At 37.6% G+C, this 12,774-nt stretch overlaps 1 protein-coding gene across 1 annotated transcript in view; it reads right to left on the bottom strand.

The window, feature by feature from the left end:
• CFTR (CF transmembrane conductance regulator) overlaps positions 1 to 12,774 on the bottom strand; it is a 162,420-nt gene that overhangs the window by 59,934 nt on the left and 89,712 nt on the right. The window contains 4 exon segments of the mRNA NM_001007143.1: positions 4,714 to 4,842; positions 6,855 to 7,581; positions 9,266 to 9,352; positions 12,432 to 12,526. Of these exon segments, the coding sequence (NP_001007144.1) occupies positions 4,714 to 4,842; positions 6,855 to 7,581; positions 9,266 to 9,352; positions 12,432 to 12,526 (1,038 nt within the window).

Genomic DNA, 12,774 nt, shown 5'->3' with positions numbered 1-12,774 from the left:
AGTTCTGGGTCATTAAAAGGGAAAAGCAAAAGGTCTTTATTTTATTTTATTTTTCTGGGGCTTTAAACTTCAATCCATATCACATAAAAAACAGTACAGTCTAAGTCAGCACTGTCCAAGGGAAATATCTACGATAATAAAAATGTTCTATACCTGCCTTGTTCAATATTATTGCCGCTTATCACATGGGACACTTGTCACAGGAAATGTGTGACTGAGGGACCGAATTTTAAATTTTATTTTATTTAATTTCATTTAATTTATATGTTCATATATTGCTGTCAGCTACTGCATTAGAGAGTGCATGCATAGGTTATAATAACTATTAGTTCTATAGGGGTGTAGACAGAGTATTTATTACATATTCATGTTAAGTATCCAAAATCTGATGATGGCATTCTCTACAAACAACTCCATGAATGGCCAGGATGATGATTCATGAACTGTGCAAATGTCCCCAAGATGAAACAGAAGTAGCCAGTATTGGGGTCCCCGGGTGGCTCAGCTGGTTGAGCATCGGGCTCTTGATTTGAGCATCGGGCTCTTGATTTCGGCTCAGGTCATGATCTCAGGGTCATCGGGTTAAGCCCTGTGTTGGGCTCTGGGATCAGCGGGAATCTGCCCCTCCCTGACACACTCTCTCTCTCTCTTTCTGAAATAAATTAATAAATCTTAAAACACACACAATTGAAAAAGCAGATAACCTGTCATGTAACATAGGGTAAAGTTAAAGAAGCCAAACCAATTTATTCTACAAGTTTTTTATATACACAGAATTCAGAGCTACCTCCTGAGTCACACAACGGGATGTTTGTAAAGCAATACCTATTAAAAACACAATGGGTATTTTGAGTTTTTAACCAAAGGAACACAGTATCCTAAATGTTCTGTGAACAGTATAAACATAAGTGCGGTAGCGTATTCCACCCATTAGCTCTGTTTTGTTCACTACACACGCAACCACACTATACGCACAGAATTGTGCCTGACACATTGAAAGGACTTAAAAAATCTGTGTTGAATGTGTAAATGGCTGCATGAGCGAGCGGCAGGCCGTAATAGTAAAGTGCCACCTTGTCATGACTTCGTACACAGAATTCAATGCTTCACAAAATCATGCCCTGAAACGTAGACCCATGCTAAGTAGAACTGCCTTCAAAGGATTATTATTAATCAGTTACAGAAGAATATTAAGGGAATATATCACATGTCCATTTTACTAAAAATAAAAAGTTACCCAGAGCTTCCTTCTTAACAAAGAGAATAGGATAGAGCAGTACTCTTGACACATTCCTTAAAAATTACAGAATGAAAACACTAAAGGATCTTGACATACTCCAGTGAACAATACCCACCAGTTGTTGTAAGAAGCAGGAAACTGTCTCCTAGTCTTATTTGCATTTCTTCTCAGTGATGTACCATCAAGCAGAAGCACTAGAAAGCCCAACGTGATAGAAATTGTATAGCCTTGGGGCACCTGGGTGGCTCAGCCAGTTAAGCATCCACTTTCCTCTCAGGTCACGATCCCAGAGTCCTGGGATCAAGCCCCGAGTCGGGCTCCCTGTTCATCTCCCTCTGCCCCTTCCCATCCCCCTACTCATGCTCTCTCTCTCTCTCTCTCTAAAAAAAAAAATTTTATAGCCTTTATCCTTGGCGCCAATATCAAAGAACTTACAGAAAATACTTCTCTGCATAGAAAAAAATGGTCCAGAGATATAAAGGCAGACTGACTCCCTAATTAAAATAACACATTAATGATATGTCGTAACAAACTGCATAAATCAAACTAATTTTTTTCAGTTTCACACTTTGAAGAAATAAGAAAGGGAAGCATATGGAACCTACTCTATAAAACCACAAAATCTAAATTGGAGTATGGTATCCATGAAAAACTAAAAATGGATAAATTACATCATCAAGGGAGACACGTATCTTAACCTTTCTTCAAGTTTTCTGATCATGATGAGTATGAGGCTCTAGCAAAGGTTTAAAAGAACTAAACTATCTTCCCGGATTAGCACCTGCACCATGATACATGCTGATGAGATATGTCGATGTTACTGAGAAAGGGGCACACTGGTATTAAGAAAGAAGCTTGATCTAAAAGAAAAGCTGTGTAAATTTTGATTCGAAGAGGGTGACAGAACTGTGAAATCAGTGTTTAGCTATATAACCGTGCACATAATTAAAACAATTGCTATTCGTCTATTATCACCAAGTTTTTATTACCTAAAGTTTTGACAGCCAGCTCATTGGTGATGCCCCCAGGACATTGGCCAAAGTGCCACATCCTAGTATATAATGTCTTGTCTAGCAAATGGCATTATCAATGTGTTTTGCCCATTAAAAAGACATTTTTTTTTGCAATAACTGTGAGGGCTCCACTAATAATTTACATCCTCTCTTGTAATTTAGTTTTAAGCTTAAAGACAAAGGACCACTGTCTTCTTGATTAAATGAGCCGGTAATACTGTACACACGCACAGCAGCTCAGTGCTCAATCACTAATTAGTTAATTAATTATACACCATTTTGAGAGGTACAGAAGTTCAGCTCTATGGAGCTGGATAGGACAAAGATCCTGTAAATTAACATAAATCATCACTACATTCAGATAAGACCTTTTTTTTTTTTCTTACGCAACTCTACAAATTGAAGACAATCAAGATATGTGACCTTTCAGTGCAGAGATTTAAATCATTAACAGTTATGAAAGGCTGGCTTGAGATTAAATGTGGCATGAAACTAGGTCTCATTCCCATTAATGTTAGTCATTTGGCATGACTAGCAGAGATTAATGAGGTAAATTTAAGATACATTTCAAAGCAATTTTTATTACTTATGTCAGAGTGTCAAATTACCCAACTGCATATTTTTGTTAAAGTATAAAAGGGATTATTGAAACTTTCATTATATTTCGGTTATGGACTTGCTCACCTCAAACTATCTTGAGCTTTATAATGGTATGACATTAAGGGTATCAATGAGAACAGCAACTAGCATTGTTCAGTATGCGCCAAACCCTACATTAAGGGCTTTATAACCTTGATGTGGTTTCACTCACAAACATGACCTGGGAAGTTGGTATTATAAACTCTCCATTTTGTAGATGAGGATATTGAGGCTCAGCGTGATTAACTTACCTTGCTCAGCTTCATTGTGTTAACAAGATGGACCGAGGTCACAGCCAAGTCAGTGTGATGCCACCGTGGGGACTGTACTACACTGCAATTCCCATCAAACTTCCAGTTGGTGTATGAATTTACAATAATAGGGCAAAAGAAGGGATATCACCAGGACTCAAGAGCAAATGGAAACTGATGGTTTAGAGGTGAAACAGTATGTACGACTCTTTGGTATATACCTTTAGATATTGAACACTATCTTAGTTGGTCAGGGAAAAGGGATGCTATTTCATGTAGACCTCATCACTGAGGTTAGAAACAGCCCAACAACAGGAAACAACATGTAGCTCTAAGACTGGGTTTCAGTTACGTATGCATTTGCACTTCTCAGGAGAGGCAGCTCTTCACCAGGGGAGAAACCCTGAAGGCAGTGGGGCCTTCATGTCAGATTTAGCTCATACCTTAGGGCCCATCCAGCGGTTGATGTCCCCTGGAATAAATATCTAGGGTAACCAGTCATCCCAGGCGGAACCCGATCCACCTGTGTGTTTTGTTGAACCCATCTAGTGTTCATTTGTTTGTTTTTATTTAATCAACTATCTACATTTCAAAAATGGGGAAGACTTTACAGAAAATATCTGGACTTCTATCTTATCTCAGTAGACAAAAAGATTTAGCAAAATTGATCCTAAATTCCCGCACGGCAAGTGTTTGGCTGGTGCCGCATCTCCGTTGGCCCCATTAGACAACTGGAGGACAAATACTCTCCAGCCTCAGAGCCACCTCACCCACAGGCATTCTGGCCAAGCCCCTTTTGGCAGTTAGGTGGCTGCTCCTCATCCAGAGAGAAGCCTCATCCATCATGCCACTTCGAGAACTTCTAACATCGTTGTGCCCTGCCCTTGTAGCCTAGCACGCTGCTTGCACTCCCCTCCCTTGTTGTTTTATCCTGGTGACATGAAGGACAGCAGAAGCATGACAAAGAGACCATGATGGTGGCACCAAAGACAGACAAAATCTGTAAGCAAGCGGGTGATGGGGATCTCTAAAAGGATTGTTTCAAAGGGTTATTAAGCCACTAATACATATTTATTTCATTTTGTGAAGACACAGTCATTTAAAGGTGGTGATTCATCACTTGCATATTCAATAATGCAATATCTATAATCAAATGAACCTAAAACTGAGTACAGAATAATTTTCACTGCTTAATTTCAATCCATATAAAAGTATTCTACTTAGAAGTTTTGAACAACTCCACTAAAAGCTCTTCATATCTATTTTGTATGCTATATATGAAATATAGGAATATGAATATGGAAGTATGCATATCATTATATAATATAAGGTTATAAATACACATATATTTGTATTTATATAATGGGGACACCTGGGTGGCTCAGCGGTTGTGATGATCCCGGGTCCCGGGATCGAGTCCCATATCGGGCTCCCTGCAGGGAGTCTGCTTCTCCCTCTGCCTTTCTCTCTATGTCTCTCATGAATAAATAGATAACAATCTTTAAAAAAAAACCACTATTCTTAATGTAACTTTAAACCATAGTAATATTTTACAACAGAAAGTTCTTACCTCAGCCAGAAAAATAACTAAGCACCAAATTAGCACAAAAATTAAGTTCTTGTGGACAGTAATATATCGAAGGTATGTGTTCCATGTAGTCACTGGTGGTATGCTCTCGACATCATCAAAAAAGCACTCCTAAAAAAAAAAAGAATCATGGTTACTACGAGGAGACAGCACAGTTTCATACCACCATTGTGGTTTTATGTTGAATGTGGGAAATTAAAGGAATACTATTATTTGAAGCTAAATGAATTTCAACAAATATAAACCATTGCGAATGACATAGATGATGTCGCACAATAGCCAGTATAATGTCCACTGGAGCAACACAGGTTTTCAAAAATGGGAAACACTATAATTTTTCAAAATTCTGAAAGTAAATCACTGATGATACAACTGTATTGATTTTGGACAGTTTTATCATTTTAATCCTTAACAGAGTCACACCTTTTATCAAATAGTACCATCAAACTGAAGTTTCCTAGAACTCCCCTTGATTTAATTCATTTCTTCAGGGGTCTGTGGACATATACAGCTTGGAGTTTTTCTGGCTATTTCACTCAGTTTGGAGTTTGCTGGCTAGAGGTCTGCCCAATAGACGTGAAGGCCTGCTGATGTGTGTATGCTCCTCAGTAGTGAAGATCCTCTCTCTTTCCAGATATGACTTAAGTTATAAAATTCTAATCTTCCGTGTATTTCCCTAGAAGTCTATTTGTCCTTTGGTAGATGCATTTCAAAAATTTGAAAAAGAGCAAGTCCAGATATTCCTAAGGGAAAAGATATTTTTGTTTCTTACAAAGTCAACAAAATTCATAAAAGGGGCCCCAGAAACTCAAAGAAGGGGTTCTATGAAATGGGAATATAGCACACTGATCAGATAGAAAGATTTTTGGAAGCAAATGAACCTTTATTTGAATTGGAACTCCACCATTGACTTCCTAGAAGCTGCCTGAATTTAGGCAGCTGGACTTCTCTAAATTTCTGATTTTTTATCTGTAAATGAAGATATGGATATGCACCTTCTAGAATGGTGGTGGGCACTAATTATACACTGCCTGGCACTCAAAGTTATCAGTAAGTAATAACGATTATGAGTTAAAGAGATTATTCTTTTTTTTTCTTTTTTTTTAAAGAGATCATTCTTTACAACTACATTTATCAGTTTGGGTTTGAGAAATTCATTCATACTGATATTAAAACCATACAGATAAACTGTTCCTTAGGAAACCTTTGCAAAATTATAGAAATACTGGAAGTGTACATTTTAGAGATCACCTGTTTTGTTTTCTCATTTTACAAGAGGAGGAAATTTGGGTCCAAAGACCTCACATGACTTGTGCCTTGCCAAAGGCCACACTACTCTTAAGTGATCTACGCTATCAAACATGTCAGTTCATTACATTGCTGCCTGATTCATCCAAGGCACATCGGGAATTTTCCTAGTAAAAAAAAAAGCAAAACACAATAAACAAAAATGCTCCTCTTTTTTATGTTGCTTCCTACTTGAAGAACAAAAGCATTTTATTCTTTAAAACTTAATGTAAAAGACTTTCTATCTTAAGGTTGGCACCAGCACACGTTGAGTTTCATATACCTTCTTTAAGAGAAACCTATCCTAATGGCCAACTTACAAAGCAAATTTAAAAGATAAAAAGAAGCCCACACAAATTCGGGTAAGACTGAGGTACCAACCGGAATACCGAGGTAGTTCTGTCAAGGGACTAGCAGCTTATGTACCTCACAGGGGCTACCTCTATACAAAACCCTTCTTGGGCCTCTGACTGAAGCTGTTATTTGTTTGTATCTTTATTTATACCCCACTTCCTTCCACAGAGATTGGAAGGTGGTCACAAAGCAGATTTGTAATGATTCACAATTCCTCTCATTCATAATAACGATTATCACTGGCCTACTCAAGGACCCAACACTAGGCCTCACTATATCTTTCACGGGAAGAGGTATGTCCATCGCCAAAGGAAATAGGTTATTCTTGTACATTTTGAAGTTGCTTACGTAATTTATGGACTCTGGACCTTCCGAATCCTAAAATAATACTTACAAGTTTTATATCATGCTACGTATTGCCTTTCAGTTGCATTCTGTGACAACTAAAATTAAAAACAACACCACTGATGGTTTATACATACCTTTAAATCCTCTTCATTAATTTCTTCACTTATTTCCAAGCCACTGTCTTGAGATAACCGTCTGGAATATATATCCATTTCAGTTAGATTTGCCTGAGGGGCCAGTGACATTTTTCGCGTGGATGCTGTTGTCCTTCGGTGAATGCTCTGACCTTGGTTCACGGAGGAGCGCGTCATCAGGTTCAGAACAGACTGTCTTCGTTGTCTCCGGAGCGTGGGGCCAGTGTTGATCATGTTGCTCCGAGGCAGGATGGCCTCTCCTTGCTCACAGTCGGGAAATAAGGACAGCCTTCGCTCTACTGGCACCTCAGACTCTCCTTCGATGCCATTCATGGGTAACGGGGTCTTTTGTACAATTGAAAATTTTCTTATGGAGTTGATTGGATTAAGAATAGAGTTCTTCCTTTTTTCACCAAACTCTCCAGTCTGTTTAAAAGATTGCTTTTTTGTTTCATTCCAGGGCACGGCCGCATCTCCTTCTAAGGAGAAACGCCGTAAAGTCTCAGTGATGATGGAGTTTCTTCTTTCTGGACTGAACTGGTCAAAAGAATCATAGCCCATGAGCTTCGAGCTGAAGTCGGGCCGGAGACTTTGTAATTCAGAAAATGTCCCATAAAAATAGCAGCTACCTTCATGTAAAATTAAGACTTTGTCAGCTTTCTTTAAATGTTCCATTTTAGAAGTGACCAAGATCCTAGTTTTGTTAGCCATCAATTTACAGACACAGCTTTAAGAATATTAAAAAAAAAAGAGTATAAAAACATATAAATAAGACATCAATATATAATCTCTTTTACAGTCTATGTATTGCATTTTAACATTTTATTAATGTATTCTTAGGTAAAATGTCTATCATCCAATGTCATTATTATACTTAAGTAATTCTAGAAGTAAATAAAAGCAGTTAATTTGGTGTCTTCTTGAATTAATATTGCATGAAATATATTACTGAATTATTAGAGTATGCTATATCATAAAGTTGAATGTTAACAAACCTAGAGCAAAATTAAGTATCTGATGTTAAATAAATGTTGGACGTTGAGCAAATTGGTTACCCTATGGGTCTTGGTTTGTTCATCTAAAAAATTAAAGAATTGCCAGATAACTTTTCAAGATCCCTGAGAATCTATATTTCTGTGTCCTCTAAAATATCAGAGCTTTCTTGTTCTTCACATTTTCTATCAATTTCCTTTTACATTTCGAGTTGGCCATGAATTTAGTTCTCAAGAGCTTATATATAAAACTAATCTGATCTTTAAAGCTGAGAATTGAATAATAAATTTGACTCTCCTCTAATAAAATTTCCTTTTAATTTAAAAATAAATCCTGACTAGCACCATCTAAGGAGATCAAATTCTTTTAGACATTAAGACATTATTAATTGTATGGAGAGAGGAGGCATCAATCTCAGGGCACCTGGGTGGCCCAGTCAGTTAAATGTCTGCCTTCGGCTCGGGTCGTGACTTCGGGGTCCTGGGACTTCGGGGTCCTGGGATTGAGCCCCTGTTGGGATCCTTGCTCAGTGGGGAGCCTGCTTCTCCCTCTCCCTCTGCTCCTCCCCACATGTTCATGCTTGCTCTCTTTCTCAAATAAATAAAGTCTTAAACAAGAAAGAGGCATCATTCTAGATTATACCTTAACATACTAACAGAGCTAACAAAGTTTATATTAGTAAGAAGTTACTTATCATACTCGTAGGATTGTAAAAATCTTAGGTATTAAATTTAAATCTAGGGGTAATGCAGCCATTTTATACACACACACACGCACATCCTTATTGCTTAAAATCCTTATTTTAGAAGAGTGTTGTAATAACTCTTCTGATTAAACTACTTTATAGTTCAGGAAATCATTTTGAAACTGAAATCAAGTCATATAACAAACTGCTCCTCTTAGGAACTTTCCACACATTGAGCCCTAGTGAGAGCTCCCATGAAATGTATATCCCTAGTTTTGTGTGATGAAGAAAGACGTTCTATAGGAGGTATCAAGGTAGACCAATGGTCTGAGTAGTTGTCTGCATTAACACATTCACCTTATTTAGTTTCTTAAGAAAATCCAATTTAAGGAGAAGAAAGAATAAAATACTAACATACAAAAAAGTAAAAACATTAAGTGTAATAACCAATCAAAATAATATATGCCACAGGTAATAATAATGCAAAAAATACATTGATAGTGATCGTTACAACAATCAAGGGAAGAAATTGGGCTCCTGTGAGGTGGTCAGAAAAGCTTTTAATGGACATGATCTTGAATCGAAGATCAGATTTGAGTGATGCTAGCCACATGCTGCCACCATGAGTCACAATGGTGGCCATAATTCTCACAGGTAAAATGCAGCCTATGAGGGGATAATTGTTCTTTCTCATCTTTTAGCATGAGCATTATAAACTATTCAAAGAACATACCTTTCAAATATTTCTTTTTCTGTTAAAACATCCAGGTATCCAAAAGGAGAGTCTAAGAGATATAAATCAGCATCTTTATATACTGCTCTGAAAAGAAAACAAATATTAAATCAGATTTTTAAAATATTCCTTGTCGGGGATCCCTGGGTGGCTCAGCGGTTTAGCGCCTGCCTTAGGCCCAGGGCATGATCCTGGAATCCCAGGATCGAGTCCCGCATCAGGCTCCCGGCATGGAGCCTTCTTCTCCCTCTGCCTGTGTCTCTACCTCTCTCTCTCTCTCTCTCTCTCTCTCTATGTCTATCATGAATAAATAAATAAAATCTTAATAAAATAAAATAAAATAAAATAAAATAAATAAAATAAAATAAAATAAAATAAAATAAAATAAAATAAAATAAAATATTTCCTGTCATTTAGTGTAGGCAATTCTAAAGGTGAATCAAAAAGGTAAGCCGTAAATGATTTAATGGTTTTCACAATATCCCAAGAACGACTGAAGCGGCTTTGCTAAATGTAAGTGGCATAAATAGCAGAAGTCAACAAACTGAATCACACCACACCACACCATTTAAAGTATCACCTTAAAAAAGAAAATTTTGAATAATAGTATCTGTTGAGAGCCAAGCACCATGCTAGGTGCTGGGAATACAATGGTAAAAATTACATAGTCCCTGATTCAAAGATCTTGCATGTTGGTGGGAAAGCAAAGAGGAAAATAGACTTTTTCAAAACTGTAAAATGTCCGAGACCACAACTAAATAGCAGCAATACATAAGAAAAACATTTCAGCAGTGTTGACCGCCACCAACAAATTGTGGCTGTAATAATACTTTGCATTTTGCTCCACAGAGTTTCAGTCTCTGAAGCATATTTCTAAGAATTTCAAACAAATGAAGGTTAAATAATTCACAACAAACATGTACACCCATCTGAGCTTTGCTTTTTCAGTTAAAGAACAAAAATTCTATAAGCAAGTAAAATCTTCATCAATTTGATCTTAGAAGGACACCTGGGTGGCTCAGCGGTGGAGGGTCTGCCTTTGGCTCAGGGTGTGATCCTGGGGTCTGGGATTGAGTCCCACAAGGAGCCTCTTCTCCCTCTGCCTGTGTCTCTGCCTCTCTCTCTCTCTGTCTCTCATGAATAAAGAAATAATATCTTTTTAAAACATTTGATCTTAGAACAGTAATATGATGAAGATATAGTCTCATATTAATAGAAATGAATAAATCTTCAAACATTTCGATTTTTCAGGTGCAGTGGTTAGTGACACTATCCTCTCCCACACATAAGATTCGGCCTTCATGTATAATTAATTCTTGGTAGTTTCTATTAAACTTTTATTCAATTAGTTTGTAACTAAAAGAAGTGGTTTTTAAAAACCAGAAATAGCAAAAAGGCAAAGGTGGAATCTAAAAGAACTTTTGCAGCGTAAATTATTCTTGAAGATACCATGCAAGAGCTAGATAAAAGACCCCTGTCATTGGGGCGCCTGGGTGGCTCAGTGGTTGGGCACCTGCTTTCAGCTCCGGGCTGGATCCTGGGATTCGGGATCCAGTGCCACATTGGGCTCCTTGCGAGGAGCCTGCTTCTCCCTCTGCCTGTGTCTCTGCCTCTCTCTCTCTCTCTCTCTCTCTCTCTGTGTGTGTGTTTCTCATGAATAAATAAATAAACTATTTTAAAAAAAGACCCCTGCCAAAATGGACCTTCAACATCTTTCCTCCCCCCACTCAGTTCTCACTTTTCCCTCTCCCTCACTTCTAGGACCAGTTTCTCAAGAATTGGAAATTCTCACCATCCCAAACCGGGCAACATATGACACATTCCAATCAGAATAAGAATAAATAATCACTTTCAGTAGTACTTCAAATTGTGTACACCTCACAATAAAACCAAATGTTAAACTTTCGTAAAGACAAACCCAATTCTGTGTTAAACGCCTAGAAGCCATGGAGCATACCATAAGTTCGAAACGGAATGCTTAAGTTACGTCTTACTGTGGCTCACAGATTAATCAATCAATTTCCAACTATTTAGAAGCCATGATTTTGTCTGTGAATTATCCATATCTAGTGATGTATTACATCACGAGTAATCCCAAAACCAAATCATGGTCTAATGTCAAAAGAGTCAAGAGGACCCGGCTGACTCAACAATTTCCTGGTATAGTTTTTGGCCAGTGAAGCTTGAACAGCCTTGATTATCTAATGATCTCTTCCATAAAGTGGGGAGAACAATTCTTTGTTTGCAGAGGGATATAAGGATTAAGTAAAATTACACTCGCACACACATACATACACACACACAGTCCACCTAGAATAATACCAGGCAATTGCAGGTGCTCAGTATGTTATTTATCATTCCAGCCTTTGAAAGTAGAAGAAAGTAAGGAAGGGAACCAAAATACCGATAAGTCCATGTGACTTCTTGTTAACAACCTTGGCGACACAGCGAGAAGAATTCTATTCAAATAAAACTAGAAGAGCGTTTGACGTCTCATATCACCAATATTTTTTAAAACTGAAAGTTACAGGTTAACCACAAACTTTTATTCTTGACACGAATTAACTTTATGTACTTCCCTTTGACAGCTCCAAATGCTTAGACTAAGAATGTCTCTACCAAGGGACATCCCCGTCCCCCACAATGTTAGACACTGCTTATCCTGTTTATTTTTCCTTAAAGATTGCAGACTTGAAGCCAAGTGGCATCATTTGCCTCACTAGTTTTGTCATGAAAATTACTAATTATGTTGAAAATTTGAAAATGTATGTTTATCTAAACCAAGAGGTATCAATAGGTGAGTGAATTGTGGGATGGGAGTAAGCGAGGGGCCCTATGATAGATTTCACAAAAATACTTTTGTTTTTCCTTGTGCTGTGCAGCATCCCAGAGTTTTCCACTTTGTATTAAATCATACCGTAAGGCAAACTAATATACAGATAGCAAAATGAGAGCGTGCAATTTGAAAAATCCATTGCCTTCGTCAAATACGAATACAAAATCGTTATCTATAGTTCTTAAAGGTGATTCTCAACCCTCTGATCATAAAACCCCAGGCATTTTTCAATTCCAGAAGCAGAATATAAAAGAATAGAGAAATGTCTATAATTTTTACATGCATGATATCCACAACCAATGCTCGCCGAACCAATCATCGGATATTCACCTTGCTAGGGAAATTCTTGCTCTTTGCCCTCCGCTCAGCGTGACGCCACCTTCTCCAAGAACGATGTTGTCCTTCTCTGCAAACTTGGAAATGTCCTATTATCAAAAAGAGGAAGTGAGAGAGGAATTGTTAGTATGTGGCTGAACTGGAAAGGCACATTTTCCTTCAAATGTAATCGTAGGTCACACCGTTGCTCTAACCACAGCCGAACTTTAAAACCCCACATCTCAATGATTTCAAACCCACTTCGAATGGGCAAAACATGACTGAAGTTTCAGAAATAAATTTTTCTTTGACTTTTTAGACGTCCTTCATGATCCGAAATAAGAAACAGAAAACTCAA

The sequence above is a fragment of the Canis lupus genome, chromosome 14 (assembly GCF_011100685.1).
Source record: "Canis lupus familiaris isolate Mischka breed German Shepherd chromosome 14, alternate assembly UU_Cfam_GSD_1.0, whole genome shotgun sequence".
NCBI classification, from domain to species: Eukaryota; Metazoa; Chordata; class Mammalia; order Carnivora; family Canidae; genus Canis; species Canis lupus.
This window is presented reverse-complemented; position numbering and strand designations above follow the sequence as displayed.